This window comes from Colobus angolensis, unplaced genomic scaffold (assembly GCF_000951035.1).
Source record: "Colobus angolensis palliatus isolate OR3802 unplaced genomic scaffold, Cang.pa_1.0 Scaffold13, whole genome shotgun sequence".
NCBI classification, from domain to species: domain Eukaryota; kingdom Metazoa; phylum Chordata; class Mammalia; order Primates; family Cercopithecidae; genus Colobus; species Colobus angolensis.
Genome location: NW_012114252.1, coordinates 10764161 through 10782926, shown reverse-complemented (window position 1 = coordinate 10782926; position 18766 = coordinate 10764161). Strand labels below are relative to the sequence as shown.

The window sequence follows — 18766 nt, the reverse complement described above, 5'->3', positions numbered from 1 at the left end:
GGGGTGGTAGTGAGCAGAGATTGAGCCACTGCACTCCAGCCTGGGAAACAAGAATGAAAACTCTGTCTCAGAAAAGAAAGAGTGGAAGAAAAGGCATGAAAGGAAGCAAAGCAATCCACGGCCTGCCATTTACACAAAGGGAATGCTTGCGAGTCCAAGATTCACCATTCAAACTATGGCACTGCAGTGTAACTGTAGATTTTCGTCTAATCCCTTTATTTCCCCAAATTTCTCTAAATACTATCCTTTTTTACATAGATACTATTATAATAAAAACAGTATTATTATATCCATTGAGGTTGATAATAATGTCTAACCTAGAACTAGAAAAGGGGCTTTTTAAATGTAAAGATGTCTGATAGGATGAAATTAAACTATTTTAGAAAACTATCCTCAAAAGCCAGTAGGTATATTACATGCCTCTTAGGCAATGAGGAACACCAGTGATTTCAACCCATGGACAGAAACTTTCGATTTTTCTCAATAAAGAAACCACAGAATCAGTTACATAGAGTCCAATTTATTTAGCAGTCGAGCAAATGTTCCTATGAAGTACTGAAATGCTTTGTGAAACATTAATGATTCTGAAAAGAAATAATGAAGAGATGAGGTGGTCAGATAAAATAAGATTTTCTATGGTCTGGTCTTAAATCTAGGACCTATATCAATAAGATAGATTTTTGCAAAGCAAACAACAAAACACACTTAATGATGAGCAAAGCCCAAATAATTTAGACAGAACCAACCATAAACAAGGATGCAACAAGCCAAACTGCTTTTCAGATCACTAAAGACCTGCTAAGTTAGACTGTCCCATTTGCAAAGAACATGCTTATTAGTACAAGTGATCACTTCCAGACCAATAAGATATTTCTACATATCACAACTACATGAACTTTGCCCAATCAAATGCTCTCTAGAGGCAGAAAATAGATCTAAATAATCTTAATGAGAAAACAGGCCTACAGAAATGTTTGTGTGGCACGATGAGATGCTTGGACTGAGGAGTGCAGGAATGCTGAGAAGATGCTGGGATCCCTGACTACAAGCATTGCCTAATTTCTCTCATCTCTGTACACATTTCTGTCAAATATATACAATTACTGATTTGATTATTAAACCTGCAAAGTTATTTAACAATATTGTTAATCCATGATAATAGCACACCCTTAAACATTTTCTCAATTAGCAGATACCAAAAATAGTTCTCATGACCGCCAAGAATATTTTTAAAATTAAAAAGTTGCGAGCCGGGTGCAGTGGCTCACACCTGTAATCCCAGCGCTTTGGGAGACTGAGGCAGGTGGATCGCCTGCGGTCAGGAGTTCGAGACCAGCCTGGCCAACATAGTGAAACCCCATCTCTACTAAAAATACAAAAAATTAGCTGGGCGTGATGGCGGGCACCTGTAATCCCAGCTACTAGGGAGGCTGAGGCAGGAGAATCACTTGAACCCAGAAGGTGGAGGTTGCCATGCGCCAAGAACGCGCCATTGCACTCCAGCCTGGGCAACAAGAGCGAAACTCCATCTTAAAAAAAAGAAAAGAAAAGAAAAGAAATTAAAAAGCTGGGAAACATTGCCCCAAATACAAGCACATGTAAAACAGCCATTAAAACTCCTCCAGTCTACCTTTTATTCCAATTTAGAACATTCAGTTCTAATTTCCCACATCTATTTTATCTTTCCTGTTTAGCAAGATTAAGTTGATACCTAACATCTTAGAAAAAGGCAAAAACTTAAAGAACTATGTCTAATATGGTATCTTCATTTTAATCCAAATGGTCTTAATTTTAACAAACCACATTCAACTATTTACATATAAACTGACATTAAACTTATATCCAATCTTTAGAATTCTTAAGACAATTCCTTCTTTGAATTAGCCTGTGATTTCATCTTACAAAAGAGCTATGTATAGCTAAGGTCAAATTACTCTTTAAAGTCTCCTTTAATAATAGAATTTGGTAATTCAACTGATAAATCCTTCCAGAGCAACAAGTAATCAAAATCTAAAACTATTAAAGTATTATTTGTTCTATGGGAATTACTTATTACCTGTGGACTCAACCATATCTGCTGAAAGACACAGAAACCCTACCAAACTTAATTTAAGGACTTACCAATTTCCCTTGCAATTCTGACAGCTTCTTCTGCATCCTGTAAAAGCAGGAAATGAGACTCAACATTAATCCCATGAGGCATTGCACAATGTCTTTAGGGCAGTCATATATTGCACTACTGTCTCCTCCGATTCATTTAATGTTCAATTTTACAACCTTCTAACCCTTTTCATTCAGAGAAATGTAAAATTAATACCATAAGTGGAATGTAAATTCTACCTCATCATTATTATATTAAGAAACTCAAAGCAGTTGAAATGAGCTGGCAGGAAGCACTACCAGAATTGCCAATGATTTGGTGCAGTTGCCGGAATTTAATGGCAGAATTTAGATGTTTACAATCAATACTGAATCATAAATCAGGTCATTAAAGCTTGTCCGCAGCCAGCTTGTTTCTGTCCAATATTATGCGTCATGTTTTCCTAGATTCTGTCAGCAGGGGGAGTTGATTCTCTATTGTTTGGGAGTAGTTGATCGATTTTCCAGAAATATAAACGTTAATTTCCAGTACCTACAGGAATTACAAATTGTTCCAAAAAATCCCTTTGGCAATCTGCATTACCTTTTCTGTTCTATTGTTTCTTTCGTCTTTTTATCAGGTACATATTTTACCTCCACAATTGTATCTTGTTACATAAATTAAAACTTTAATTTCAATGAACCAACTATTGGAGAAAAAAACTCCAAAAAGCAAAAGAAAGAAAACGCCTCCCTAAACAGTAAAGGGTAAGAGTTTATCCATTTAAGGATTAGTTATTGCTAAATATTAACCAATGCCACTTCTGCCTCTAAGAAGCTGAAAAGACAAAAACTTCCCTTGAATCTAAGTAATTTCACTGATCATTAACCCTCACCTAACACATCCAACACAGGACACTGCTGAATCATTTCCCCAAATAACAATAAAGATAACGTTGAAATCTAAGCCTCCTTCGTGTGTGTGTGTGTGTGTGTGTGTGTGTGTGTGTGTGTGTGTGTAATTCAGTGACACAAACTAAACTATCACAACAACTGACAATATTGTTTTGAAACCACAGCTGGTGTGACTGAATTTTTAGAAAATGACTAAAATGCTGAAGTGAAGCCCAGTGTTTTTTAAGCTTTTAAGCCAAAACATTTAAAATGTACAGCAACCATGTCAGAATCCTCCAAGAAAGGGGGGAGAAAGGGGATGTTTATAACTGGTTCACTTATGTCTAATAAAAAAAAATCTTCCTTAAAGGTCTTCAGTACCTAATAACATCTCCTGAATAAGGAGGTTGGCAGGGGAAGTTGTCAGAAAAATTTAATTTCCTTTCATTAGCCAGTCTGCTCCACAAATAGGTGCTTGTTAAGTTCAAAGCGGTCCTGAAAGGACATCAGTTTTAAGTTGTTTTTTGTTTTTTTTTTTTTTACTCCAAGCAGTCACATCTGCTAATGAGATTTTCCAAATAACAATTGTTTTCAAGTCAGAGATAAATCTATACCTCCCACCCTATCCTTCCAAAATCAAGGTTTACTGCTTTATTACACCTTGCTGTTTTCGCTGACCCTACATTCTCCAAATTTTAGCTTAAAGGGATGAAAATCCATGAAAAGGGTCATTTAAGAATGTTAGTGGTTTCCACACATTGAGTTGGAAGGTTCTTTGTTCCAGCCAGTGACAGTTATTGGAGAATACTTCCCCTTAACAGCCTCTCTGTCAGGAAGTGTTAAACCTGCCAAATGTGAACAATTAGTGCCTCTTGAACAAAATACAGGAAGAGTGATGGCTGACGAAGACTGGATTATAATAAACCTAGAAGAAAACTTTTAACATTTCTTTCCAACGTGATGAGAGAAAAAAAACTGCTATCTAAAAAGTTCATCACTTGAGAGAACAGGCAAATTTTAAAAGGTAATTCAAAAATTCATCAGTCATATTTTGTCACTTATTTGTATATACATGTTATAGCTGTGTGTGGATATATAAAGCCATATCTATATCTGACACAGCAAACTAAAAATTCCACTGCCACAAATCCAATACTTCTGTAGAATGCCACAAAGCAATCTTACCTTGCAACTTAACAGTATGCTTAAGTTTTCTTACTATGAAAATCAAATTCTACTAAATGAACTTTCAAATAAAATCAAGCTGCCTTAAAAATTAACTTTTCACTTGTCATTCATTCATCCAAAAATTCTTTACTGAGGGTCTATTATGCACTGGACATTAAAAGCTCTATTACTGGTTCAATAATAAACTACTAAATATTATACATTCAGCTCCAATATGGTCTTTCTGAACAAAGTTTCATTATCAGGCTCTACAAAATTACTTTTGAAAAGATAAAAAAAAAAAGCCCAATATAGCTCCAAATTCAATGACACTAAGTGACATCACTGTAAAAGTTGCCTATAACATCGTAAGTTTAAAAAAATTTTAATCAAACTCTGAATCAACTAAAAAAGGCCAACAATCATCACCAAAAACTGGGCCAAAGATGAAACTAAAAGCTCTTCACAAAAAACACTTCCCAAAGGAAAATTATCTATGCTCAGCCTTGGTCATAATCACAGAAACACAGAAACACAGAACACAGAAACACAGAAACAAATTAAAACAATGAGATCTCACTTTTCATCCAGCAAATTAAAATCTGATAATGGCCAGGATGACAAAGGTAAATACTTCTTATATTACCGGTATCGTAGAAAATGGTATAATCTTTTTTAAAAGAAACTGCCAGTATCTATCAAAAGTTTGAGGACATGTTATCTTTTGTTCTAAAATTTTACTCCTGGGAAGTCATCCTACAGACATATCCACATGCATGGACGCAGACCTTCAAAGAAATTCATTATTTTGAATTTGTTGGTGGTGTTTTAATAAGAAAAAAAATCTGAAAAACGATTTAATAAGCCTTCAATAAAGGACTCGTACGCCTTCAATAAGGGACTCGTACATCCATAAGATGAAATATTAGCCTTTAGAAAGAATGCAGTTGATCTATATGTTCTTATTCAACCACTTATATATTAATTCAATAACTATCTGCCCAGCAACACTACATGAAATACAGGGAGCTATATTTTCTGCCCTCAAGGAGCTTATTACAAACTAATGGGAGAAACAGAAAATAAACAAATCAATTGATAACTAAAATAAATGTTACACAGAAACAAAGAGTATTGAGGCAAGAAAACCAGGGAGAGCTTGTTTCAGACAGGCTGCTCAGACAGGGCCTTCTGGAGTGAAATTTTAAACCTAAGGATAAAGACATCTAGCCAGGCCAAGCACAGTGGCTCACACCTGTAATACCAGCACTTTGGGAGGCCAAGATGGGAGGATCACTTGAGGGGACCAGTTTGAGACTAGCCTGGATAACATGGCAAGATCCCTATCTCCACAAAAAATACAAAAATTACTGGGTGTGGTTGTGGGACCTGTAGTCCCAGCTACTTGGGAGGCTGAGGCAGGAGGACTGCATGAGCCCAGGAGGTCAGGGCTGCAGTGAGCCATGATGGCACCACTGTACTCCTGCCTGGGAAATAAAGTGAGACTCTGTCTCTAAAACCACACACACACACACACACACACACACACACACACACACATACATACAAACAGCTAGCTACCATGAAAAGATCAGGCAGAAAAGTTACTAGACAGAGGGAACTGCACATACAAAAATCCTAGATGAGGAAGCAATTTAATAGGGAAAGAATATCAGTCAGCTAAAGTTGAAACACAGTAAGGAAGCAGCAGCAAAGCACAACATAAGGAGCATGGACAGCATGGCCCTGTTCTGGCCAGGCCTTTTGGAATTTGGTACGTGGTCCGAGAGCCTTGGTTCCACACAAGGCAATGATGAATGACAATTAAGTTTTAAGACAGTAACTCTTACACTGTAAAAATAAGCAAAATAAAGTATATACTGGGGGCGGGGGTAGCAAGTTGGAGTACATAGAGTATGACCTTACCTACGTTAAGACAGAAATACACATTTGAATGCACAAGAAAGTTTATGCTTTGGACAGCTACCAAAACCAAGTTACTGATCAAAAGTAGGATGGACAGTCAGGCATGGTAACTCAGGCCTATAATCTCAGCTGCTCAGGAGGCCCAGGCAGGAAGATCGCTTGAGCCCAGGAGTTCTGTATCAACCTGAGCAACATTGCAAGATCTTGTCTATATTAAAAAAAATTAAATTAAATTTAAAAAGTAGGATTAAAAGTAGTAGGAAAAGGGAAATTAAAATTGTATGCTCTTACGTACATGTTGAACTTTTTTACCGTAAGAATCATAATTACATACTTCATATTTTCATAGTTTAAAAATTAAGTCAGCCATGTCTGAAGTTGTTTTTCAAATTATTAATGATTTTGAGAACATATTTAATGTTATTAAAACAAACTAGGAGTCCCCAAAATCCACTTAAGCTACTCATGACATCCCATAGCCTCAAAACCAAGGTTGAACTCCCTAGGCTGGCTTCAGTACTTGAAGCTGTCTGCCTAAGCATGAGTCTCAGCCCCATCCCTGTTCATCTTGCACCTTACCCTGTCGCCAAGGCTCAGGCAGGCTCCCCAGCCTTGCACGGCCTTCTCAGTTCAGCCAGGCTCAGCCAGGAACTCTCTCCCCTTTTACTTCCTTTCACCAAACCAGCTCTTATTACAATAGGCCCAATTCTGGGCCCTGAAGACACAGAACAGAACAAGAAAGGCATCATCTTAGCCAATAGGTAATTTACAGGCTGGTAGAAAAGACAAACCTTAAATACAGCCACACAGCAGCTAAGGAATGATTACGTGGTGCATGTTATGTATAAGTTGTAAAGGGGGCATGTGACAACAGGGGATCTCTAATCCAAAAATAGATTCCTGAAAACTTTCTCGGGCGTAGTGACTGAAAGGAGACCTAAGAAATAAAAGTGTAGTGAAAAACAGAGTGTCTGGGACCTGAAGAGAGAGGCTGGGGGTAAGCAGGGCCTCACAGTCACATGAAAGAGACTGAACTGCAACCTCAGAGCAAGGAAATGAAGGACTCGCTCTGGTTGCAGGCTGCAGAATTCTGGCATAGCATCTGCTTACTTATCTTGTGCACTGTCCACCCTCTGCAACTCCCTAGCTCGATGTAAGCTCCATAAGGACAGAAACCTCTGTCCAGCTGTTTCAAATTAGGTATTTAAAATCCCGAGCACAGTGCCTGGCACAGTCGTTATCCAATCAATAGTGTTGGAAGAATAAATGAATGAATGAGCAAACAAATGAACACTTTGAGAGGCAAGAGGGATCTAAGAGACAGGCTGGGAGGCAGTAGTCTGGGTGAGAGGAAAATAACCATTTCCTCCCAGAGTTCAGGGTGGCATGCTTCCAATTTCAGCTAATGCCACGTTCTTTCTTTTTCTTTGAGATGGAGTCTCTGTCACCCAGGCTGGAGTGCAGCAGCACGATCTCCACTCACTGCAACCTTTGCCTCCTGAGTTCAAGTAATTCTCTTGCCTTAGCCTCCTAAGCAGCTGGGACTACAGGTGTACACCACCACACCCGGCTAATTTTTGTATTTTAAGTAGAGACAGGGTTTCACCATTTTGACCAGACTGATCTCGAACTCCTGACCTCAGGTGATCCGCCCACCTCAGCCTCCCAAAGTGCTGGGATTACAGCCATGAACCACCATGCCCAGCCTGCCACTTTCTTTAGGGTGCCTTTCCAGTCCTCCCACACCTGGCTAGGTATCATCACTGTGTGATCACATATACCACGCCCTGCAATTATGACAGCCCTTGTCACACTTAACCTTCATGAAGGCAACAACTAGCTATCTTACTCTCTACTAAATCCCCAGATTTTAGCAAATTCACGCAATCAACACATTATTTCTCCCATGAATAAACAACTATCTACATCAGCTTCCATAAAAGTAAGTCTGTTAGGATAAGACACAATCTCATAAATGCCAACAGAACTATTTATCTCCAGAGCAGCAGTTTTGTAAGTGAGTTAACTGACATCCAAAGGCAGGGGTTCAGGGCAGGGACTCAGGAACCAGACAGGCTTCTGTTAGAAATGCTTGTTCCCTGGTGCCGTAAAGAAATAGCACTTGAACATAAATTTAATTTCCTCAGCAAGGTCATTTGTACTTTCTGCAGAAAGGGTACACTTGCCAGCAGTTCTGCCATGAGAGTACACCGAACAATGGAGACAGGGTCATTTATAACCTGAGGCGTCCACCCCACTGCTGTGTCTGGTTTCCATTGGCTGGAACGGGACCTCACATTTTGTATTTGTCCTGACTGACTAGCAACGTAGAACTTTTTAAAAGAGGCAAAGGCAGAGGAGAACAAAAGAAGGAGGAAGCATCTTGTGGAATGCTGAGAAAGGTAAAAACACCTTCAAATAAGGAAGAGGAACAGACTATGACTTAATGCTTGCTTGGACCAGTATAAGCATGCCAGAGCAAATATTTAGGCTAAATTGTGGGAGCTAAGAACATAAAGTACATTGATTTCTTTATTACAGCTAGCAGATATTTAAGAATGTTAGCACAGGCCTTTGAATCAATTTTGCTTCTAAGAGAAGTTACTATTTATTCCCAATCAGATGCAAAGGAAAGTCTTTGAAGAGGAACCTCTACTTTACTTTTTACACTTCGGTTTTGCTTCAGTTTAAAACAAGGTGCACTCAATGAAATACTGTTGGCATTGGGCAAAACCAAGCCTGATATTCTCGGAATTCTCAGTCCAGCACTTCTTCCACCACATCATGCCACTTCCACAGTTTGAATTTTAGGTTTCATAAAACCTGCTCTTCTAAAAAATATAGTTCTACTCCACAATTTTTAAGTAAAGTGTTGCATTAGGGAAAAAAAATCAAATTCTACATGGCAGTAAGTTTTCAAATTAAAAAGCCACAAGTTTAAGTTATACTACAAAACAATAGAAAGCAGCTCATTTCAATGTACAGATATCAAACTTTATTTCATAAAAATGTAAAAGGTTAAACTTTATTTTACTAAATATACTTTGTGCTTTTTTTTTTTTTTTTTTTTTTTTTTTTTTTTTTTTTATAGAGAGAGAGTCTTGCTGTGTCGCCCAGGCTGGAGTGCGATGGAGCGATCTCCGCTCATTGCAACCTCCACCTCCTGGGTTCAAACGATTCTCCTGCCTCAGCCTCCCAAGTAGCTGGGATTACAGGTGCACACCGCCACGCATGACTAATTTTTTTTTGTATTTTTAGTAGAGACAGGGTTTCACCATGTTGGCAGGCTGGTTTTAAACTCCTGACCTCAAGTGATCCTCCTACCTCAGCCCCCCAAAGTGCTAGGATTACAGGCGTGAGCCACTGCGCCCAGCCTTTGTTCTTTATTTATATAAAATAATTATATTTTAAACAAAACAACATTATCTCTTCACAAATGCACCTGGGTAATATTTGAAGAAAAAGTGGAGTTGATTATGCTTAACACTCTTTAGAATATTCTTAAGACAGCTCTCACATCTATAAATTACATGACACACAATACATGAAACTATGAAAGAGCTTAGAACAATAGATTCTGTTAACGTAATGTTCAATAATATTCTATAATTTATTAAAAGAAAATTTCTGACACATTACATAATAATTGTCCCCAAAATGGAAGAAAAGTCAAATATGCCAGGTGTGGTGGCTCACGCTTGTAATCCCAACACTTTGGGAGGCCGAGGCAGGCGGATCACGAGGTCAGGAGTTGGAGACCAGCCTGGCCAACATGGTGAAACCCCGTCTTTACTAAAAATACAAAAATTAGCCAGGCGTGGTGGCACGCGCCTGCAATCCCAGCTACTCTGGGGGCTGAGGCAGGGGAACTGATCGAACCTGGGAGGCGGAAGTTGCAGTGAGCTGAGATGGCACCACTGCACTCCAGCTTGGGTGACAAAGCAAGACCCTGTCTGGGGGGGGAAAAAAGTCAAATATAAAACTTTCAGCAGAAGCGATAAAACAAATTTGATGCTATTCATTTTCCCTTAAAAATTTTCATTTGAGTGTTTAGAATAGTTTTATTTTCATATCACAAGTAATACAATTGAGAAAACAAAGAAAAGTACACACAAAAATTAAAAACATGTCAGCAAAAATGTTCAGATGATCGTATTCCCGATGGTTTCCAATCAGGAGGTAGGAAGAAAAAGAAGAGTCCAATGATATCATTTTATTCTATTCTTCTAAGCGATAAACATCCCCGTGGTCCATTCTTTCTGTAATCCCAGCTTGTCCTAAGGGAAGGCACACTCAGGTTCTGAAGCTACTTAACTCTTTTGAGCACCGATGGGGAAAGAGTTACAGGAAAGTACTAAGAATATAATGCCAAAAGAACAGCTTAAGAAATGGAGAAAAGAGAAAGAAAGCAAGCGAATCAGTACCCATTTCTTTTATTCCTCTTATTCCTCTATTACAAAACAACTCACATTGAGTGGGCTCTATTATCCAACCCAAGAATAATAACAGTAAAAAGTCCTATTTTACTGTGACTATGATAGGAGTGTGGATGATGCTACAAAAACCAACTAAATAGTAGGAAAAACTAACCAGAAAAAAACGTGAAAAGAGCTAACAAAAATCTGGTGCCTTTTCTGCAAGCATTTATTTGTTAATACCTAGAACACGACCTGGGGAGCAACCAAGCCTAGTAGTTAAGAGCTCAGGCGTTGGCCTGGCATGACGGCTCACGCCTGTAATCCCAGCACTTTGGGAGGCCAAGGTGGGCGGATCACCTGAGGTCAGGAATTCAAGACCGGCCTGGCCTATATGGTGAAACCCTGTCTCTACTAAGAAAACAAAAAAATCAGCCAGGCGTGGTGGCGCATGCCTGTGACCCCAGCTACTCAGGAGGCGGAGGCTGCAGTGAGCCAAGACAGTGACAGTGCACTCCAGTATGGGCGACAGAGCAAGACTTCATCTCAAAAAAAAAAGCACAGGCGCTATGCCAGAAGGCTTGGGCTCCAGTGCTGCTTCTGTGACTATGCCTGAGTTACTAGAGTGCCTCTCTGGTATTTGGTTTCCTCATCTGTAAAATGGATACAATAACAGTATCTATCTCATAAGGTTATTAAGAAAATGGAATTAGTCAAGGCTGAAACACATTAGAACAATACCTGGCCCACAGCAGGTACTCAATTAAGGTTAGTAATTGTGAGAAAATGGGCAGCCTGCCACCCCAAACTACCATGTCGGTACCTTCCCTGCCGGGCCTTAGTTGTTATATCCTGTGTCATTACTCATCTTCTGAACCTAGCTAACAAAGAACTAATCCTGGCACTCCAATACTGGAAAAAACATGTACTTCCTCTCTTATAATGCACTGGATCAGACGATCTACCAACTCGGTATTGCTGGTGAACAGGGCAAAACACAGGGAAGCGCAGAAAACACTACAACAAAGACAGGCAAATTGGAATCATTCTTCCCAGATGCTAAACAGCCATACATTTTTATAGTGATTAGTGTCAACACCGACCGCCATTCATGATTCAGATATCTTCCTCACTTGCTACTGCCTACTTACCAATCCTTAATTTTCTACTCTGTGGATGAGAATCCTGCTACCCACTCATATGAAAACCACTTAGGAGTTTACTTTCCTCAGCTGGTTCTAGAAGGGAATCAGTGACTGTTTATTAAAAAAAAAAAAAAAAAAAAATCATTTGTTTCAAGACACTATAGGTAAGAGCTATAGCTGTCCCCTAAAAGCTGTCCTCAAACTATTCTGCATTCATATATAAAGCAAAGCAGAAACTTTTTAACAATCCTGGGCTCAGGAATGGCTTTCTGGCTTCCACATAATCCAGTTAACTCAAAGCGAGGCAGGAAATTCTTTCTGTTTTAATATACTTTCAAATCTTTCGGCCAGGCACAGTGGCTCGTGCCTGCAATTCCAGCACTTTGGGAGGCCGTGGGGGGCGGATCACTTGAGGCCAGGAGTTCCAGACCAGCCTGGGCAACATGGCAAAACCCTGTCTCTACTAAAAACACAAAAATTAGATGGATGTGGTGTCCCACACCTGTAAACCCAGCTATTTGAGAGGTTGAGGCACAAGAATCACCTGAAACCAGAAGGTGGTGGTTTTCAGTGAGCCAAGATCGCACCACTGCACTCCAGCCTGGGTGACTGAGTGACACTCTCCATCTCAAAGAAAAAAAAGCTTTCTAAAATTTAGTACACTTTTCTATCATTGTAAAAACAGCATAGTAAAAACAATTGAGTCCTTTTTTCCAAAATATAAAGCCTTTGAGACTTCATCAGGAAAATAAATTATTCTTGGTTTAGCAGGGACAAATACACTAATGTTTAATGTTATACTTTCTAACTGCTAAGACACAGCTTGTCTCCAATTTTTGGTTTTTGTTTTTAGGGTCTTTTTTAAATGATTTCCTTCACACTAGCTTTTTTAGTTATTTGCCTCCTTCTGCTAAAGCAAGAGTACAGTTTTTAAAATCTGGCTAATTAGGTGATAAAAAAATTACTATTTTAAATCTAAACTGTCTAATTTACAAAACTCATTCAAATACATGATCATACGCTGTTCTGTGGTGTAAATGGGTATTACTATTTCCTCTCTCTTTTTTTTTATTTTTTTTTTCAGATGGAGTCTCGCTCTGTCGCCCAGGCTGGAGAGAAGTGGCGCGATCTTGGCTTACTGCAAGCTCTGCCTCCTGGGTTCAAGCCATTCTCCCTCCTGCCTCAGCATCGCGAGTAGCTGGGACTACAAGCGCCCGCCACCACGCCCGGCTAATTTTTTTTGTATTTTTAGTAGAGATGGGGTTTCACTGTGTTAGCCAGGATGGTCTCGATCTCCTGACCCCATAATCCGCTCACCTAGGCCTCCCAAAGTGCTGGGATTACAGGTGCGAGCCACCGCGCCTGGCCTACTATTTCCTCCTAATGAACAATTAGAACTACAAGATATTAAATGAATTTCTTCCGAAACTGGTGTGCTGATAGGTATTACAACCAAATGCAGTAAAATAATCATCAATGATCCTTCCCTCCACTTCACACCTGATGTTGAACAGATCACATAATCCCATGGATTCCATTTCCACCGTCTTCCTCAACACCATCTACTTTGTTGCATACAATACTTTATTTTAGGGGTCTGCCGTTTCTATCCTGGATTAGAAGAGGATCCTAATTTGTCTACCAACTTCAAGTTTTGCTCTGCTCCAATCTATTTTCCACACAACAAACCAAAATGAGTTTTCCAATGCCACAATTCTGTCATGTTAACTCTTCTGCATGCAATTATTCAGAGGCTCCCAAAACCACAAGAAATAAGTTGCACCACATTAAAGCCCACACATATTTGGATCCTAACTTTCTCTCTAGCTCCCTTTCTAACCGCTGCCCCTCATACTACAAATCTGCAGTTTTCCAGAGTTCTCACTGTCTCTCACCTTCAGGCTTTTGCAATGAGATGTTTTCACTGACATTAGAGCTGTGTTCATCATCAATCTCACTTTTCAGCTAACTCACTACTACTCAGATTTCAGGCTTTACTTAGCTATCATTTCCATTGGAAAATCTGCAATGATACCCTAAAACTAGGTAACATGCCCATCCTATATGGGCCCCTGCACCTTGAGCTTAGCATTATCAAAACATAGTCAATTGCCTCAATACTTGCAGTCCTCCCGAAGAAGGCTTTAAGTTCTTTGAAATCAAGATCTGTGGCATGTTATTCACTGCCTTAAAAAAAAAAAAAAAAAAAGAGCTGGGATCCCAATTCCTGTCTTCAGTATCTTTATGTGCATGCCTTTCACTCTGCTCTCAAGTTCCTGAGATCAAGGTACTGAAATGTTGCATAAAATGAAATTTGTTAAAGGCAAATACTTGATACCAAATGATTACTTCAGAATTACATTTTAAAACATTAATTTCTCTCTAAGGAAAAGGATGATTCAAGGACAGATTAATAAGCCAAAAAGAAAACAGTTGCAGAAGACCACTGAAGTACTGCACACAATGCTTTAAAGGAGTATGGGTAAACTGTCTCCATGTAACATCCTAAATATTCAAATAAGAAAGGAACAAAGGTTTGAAAGAGAAATGTAACAAACGAAAATTGCATCATAACTGGTGGAAACTACTTGAGCAAAAAAAGTAGAATATGGTCACCAAGGAAAATAATTTAGTCTTAAAAATACTGTAAACTAATTTTAAAAACACTAAACATTTTTTAAAAGATAGAATTACCTATAATTGGCATATGCACTCTGCCAATGAAAAACTGTTGCTAACACAGTTGCTAAAAACACAAGATATTCCAAAATTCAGTACTATTAATTTCCATCAGCAAACTTCTATCTGCATAGATATCCTCAAAAGTAATCTTATACTCAATGACTCTAAACTAGTAAATGTGAACGGTGTAGCTCCAAGTGAATGTGGAGTCACTATACCAGAAACCTAAACTATTAGCCAAATTTAAAAGAAAAATATGTACAGCCTCTTGTATCAGAAATAAAAACAAACTAAAAATAAAATTAGTATTAAAAATTATTTCCGGTCGGGCATGGTGGCTCACACCTCTAATCCCAGCACTTTGGGAGGCTGAGGAGGGCAGATCATCCAAGCTCAGGAGTTCAAGACCAGCCTGGCCAACATGGTGAAACCTCATCTCTACTAAAAATACAAAAATTACTAAAAAATCACAAATTACTAAAAATAAAAATTAGCCACGTATGGTGGCACATGTCCATAATCCCAGCTACTCCGGAGATGGAGGCACAAGAATCGCTTGAACCCAGGGGGGCGGGGATGGAGTGAGCCGAGACTGTGCCACTGTACTCCAGTCTGGGCAACAGAGTGACACTCTGTCTCAAAAAAAATTATTTCCACCAGGCGCAGTGGCTCACACCTGGACACCTACAATCCTAGCACTCTGGGGGGGCCGAGGCAGGTGGATCACTTGAGGTCAGGAGATTGAAACCAGCCTGGCCAACATGGTGAAACCCCATCTCTGAAATGAAATGAAATGAAAAATTAGCTGGACATGGTGGTGCATGCCTGTAATTCCAGTTACTCGGCAGGCTGAGGCAGGAGAATTGATTGAACCCGGCATGCAGAAGTTGCAGTGAGCTGAGATCGCACCACTGCACTCCAGGGAGAGACTCCATCTCAAAAAAAAAAAAAAAATATTTCCCAGGGTAACAAAAGAACATTCCTTTAAAATTATTTTTAAATGCTTATCTGAAAACTATAACCTGCAGGTTCAGTTGTGGCATCACAAATTCAGAAACAATCATTTGTGCAGACAATGAGAATCAATCATTATTTGAGAGTGTAATAGGATGTTACAAATCATCTAATGCATACAAGGAAAGAAACCGAAAAGATGAGATTTCTTTTCTACTTTCTACCTTTCCATATTTTCCAAATTTACTAGAACAGAGGCTACAAATTCAGATGCAACCTCCTAAGAAGATAACCAAAATAACCTGTTGAACAAGCAAAACCAAGTGTATTACTCACAGAGACACGTTCGAGGCCCACTAAAAGCCACAGTTCAAGATCCTAGACTTGGCATCTGCACGCTTCTCTGAGGCCCACTGAGCGACCCCCTCGGGGGTCTCCCCAACCACAATGGTGAGATGAGTCTCACACTGGGTAGAGCTCCAAGTTCCTTTTCAAGAACTGTAGGAATAAAGACCCGCTGAATTTCTGATCACATTTGAAAATGTTTAATATTGGAAGAAACCTCCCATATTACTAACATAATGTCCTCAACATTTTTTGTTCTAAGTCCATAAGTCAAAGTCCACCTGAAAGAAGACCGGCATAGGTTTCATAAGCCCATCTTCATGCTGACTCTAGAAGCCAGTGAGTTCAGAAGGTTTCCTCAGATCACCATTCCAACAGAACACAATTTACCTGGGAACCTTGAGTATTTTCCTCCGTCTTGACTTGCTTTGTCCATGGAAGTCTGGGCCTAGGAGATACAGTCTTTCCAAATCTTAAACCGACAAGGCACTGTCAGGTTTGCAGTTAGAGATGGCCAACCATTAGGTTGTGAGCCCAATTCATGAGGTGCACAAACAACATATTCAATATGCCACTAGGAGACTCCCACGAGTTTGGCTCAGACTAAGTCTCTGGTCTCTCAGAGTCAGACTTCTGCTCTTTAAATGCCTTAAATATGTAATGCAAATTCACAGTCTTCTCTTTCTAAATGGCATCATTTCACCAAGGATAGTCACAAAGTGGGGAACAGGGAGAGGGAAATAGGGAGATCTATTAGAAAGGGGAAACGAGAAATATCCTGAGAGTGACTTCAGACCCCAAACGCACAGAAAGCTAGTGGGGTTTAGAAAAACTGAATAACTGGGTGTGGTGGCACACGCCTGTAATCCCAACACTTTGGGAGGCCAAGGCAGGTGGATCACTTGAGGTCAGGAGTTCAAGACCTGGCCAACATGGTGAAACACAATCTCTACTAGAAATACAAAAAAAAAAAAGTAGCCAGGCATGGTGGTGCACACCTGTGGTCCCAGCTACTTGGGAGGCTGGGGCAGGAGAACCACTTCAACCCGGGAGGTAGAGGTTGCAGTGAGCAAAGATTGCACCACTGCAGTCCAGCCTGGGTGAGAGAAAAAGACTCTATCTCAAAAAAAAAGAAGAAAAGAAAAAAAGAAACTGTAGATATTGGACAAGGTCTTTTGAAGGCTATCACCAAAATCTTTCCTGTGAAAACAGGTAACTCTAATCCAGTTGTGCTGGCAGACGAAGGATAAGCCCCTTGGAGACTTCCAGTGTGGGTTCTTACTACCTTCAGTTAGCATTTACGAGTAAGCCCTGAAGTAATTGTGACCCCAGCTCCTTCCTCACTTCTTGTGAGCAGCCTTAGGCCAGAAACAGAAAATATTATAAAAAAGCAAAAATTGGCTGGGAAGGCACCACAAACAACATAACTCCATATTACACATTTCAAAAGAGCCTGAAAACAAAGGCAGTATAAGACCCAGAATAAGATGAGACCCTTGAGGATAAAACTAGATGCTCCCACTCCAAAAATTAAACACCAGTCTTTTGATAAAGACACCTGAGACACTGTAAGAAGAAATTACAATGGAAAAATAATTGTTCTGTTTTATTCAAGAGAATAGGGGAAAAAATGATAGTAGGTAACGTTCTAACAGCAAATCAAGTACCCATTTCTCCTTTTACTCTTCAATTCACAAGAAGAATTTTCACTAATTATTAGTGGAGAAACAAGTAAAAAATTTATTGATATGGGTGGCACAATATTTACCTTAATTCCCGCCATTGTTCCACAAGCTCTCCCTCGGAATCAACAAACTACTCGGTTGATAGATATCGATTAAAACTATCACATTTCCCACGTCCCAGCACACAACGGTCACCTTTGGACCTTTAGCCAAGAAACATTCCCTTCCTATGAGATACTACATCCATTAATTTCATAAGGAAAAATCTCCTACATAAACAGAATTTCTGTATCAAATGCTCTCCTGATGGTCTTGTCCTTGAACCCTTGAGGACTCCACCATTCATCATCAAGCCAGGAATAATTTGGACAGTGACGCATTAGTATTCTTGTGAATAAATCAAGTACAAATTGAATATACAAAAAAGGCAAGATTCCTTGTCAAAAAAATATATAATTATACTGGTAGAAATATTCAGGCTGAGTAGATCAAGGTTCATAATGACACATCCAAACCCCTACCCAAATTCACACAAATGTCTAAAACAAAAATGTAAAGAGGAAAAGACCTCATAAGGAAATAATAACAATAATTTCATCATACACTGCTCAGGGGTTTGCAAGGCTGCAATCAGGGAGTGAACCAGGCTGCATTGTCACTGGAGACTCAAATGAGGAGAAATTTGCTGCCAAGCTCATTCAGATAGTTGGCAGAATTATGTCCTTGTGGCTGCATGAGGAAGGACTCCAGCCTTTTGCTGGCTCTTGGGTAGAGATTGCCCTTACATAGATCCTTAGAATCTGCCCACCATCCACTGCCAAGCAGGCTTCCTCAATATGGCTGCTTACTTTATCAAGCCAGCAAAACGAATCTTGTTGTCTAGGCTGTTAAGATCAAGTATTATTTTTTTTTTTCTTTTTTTTTTTGAGACGGAGTCTCGCTCTGTTGCCCAGGCTGGAGTGCAGTGGCCAGATCTCAGCTCACTGCAAGCTCCGCCTCCCAGGTTTACGCCATTCTCCTGCCTCAGCCTCCGGGTAGCTGGGACTACAGGCGCCCGCCACCTCGCCCGGCGAGTTTTTTGTATTTTTTAGTAGAGACGGGGTTTCACCGTGTTAGCCAGGATGGTCTCGATCTCCTGACCTTGTGATCCGCCCGTCTCGGCCTCCCAAAGTGCTGGGATTACAGGCTTGAGCCACCGCGCCCGGCAAGATCAAGTATTATATAATGAAACATAATCATAGGAGTGACACCCAACCACTTTGCCACATAATGTAATTGAATGCAGTGACATCCCATCACTTTTGCCATATAATGCAACCTAATTAAGGGAGTAACATGACATCACCTTTGCCATATTCTATTAGTTAGAGAAGCAATTCATAGGTTCTACTCAAATTGAAGAGGAGTGGATTATACAAGAGGAAGGGAGTAGATAAAGGTTTGGATGCCTGACAGTTCCTCAAAAAGATAAACA

At 39.7% G+C, this 18766-nt stretch overlaps 1 protein-coding gene across 3 annotated transcripts in view; it reads right to left on the bottom strand.

The window, feature by feature from the left end:
- The window catches only part of PCCA (propionyl CoA carboxylase, alpha polypeptide), a 478059-nt gene that overhangs the window by 319702 nt on the left and 139591 nt on the right, over positions 1 to 18766 (bottom strand). For all 3 annotated transcript variants that reach the window (XM_011933842.1, XM_011933840.1, XM_011933841.1), the window contains one exon: positions 2122 to 2158. In XM_011933842.1, the coding sequence (XP_011789232.1) occupies positions 2122 to 2158 (37 nt within the window). The remainder of the gene's footprint in view (positions 1 to 2121; positions 2159 to 18766) is intronic.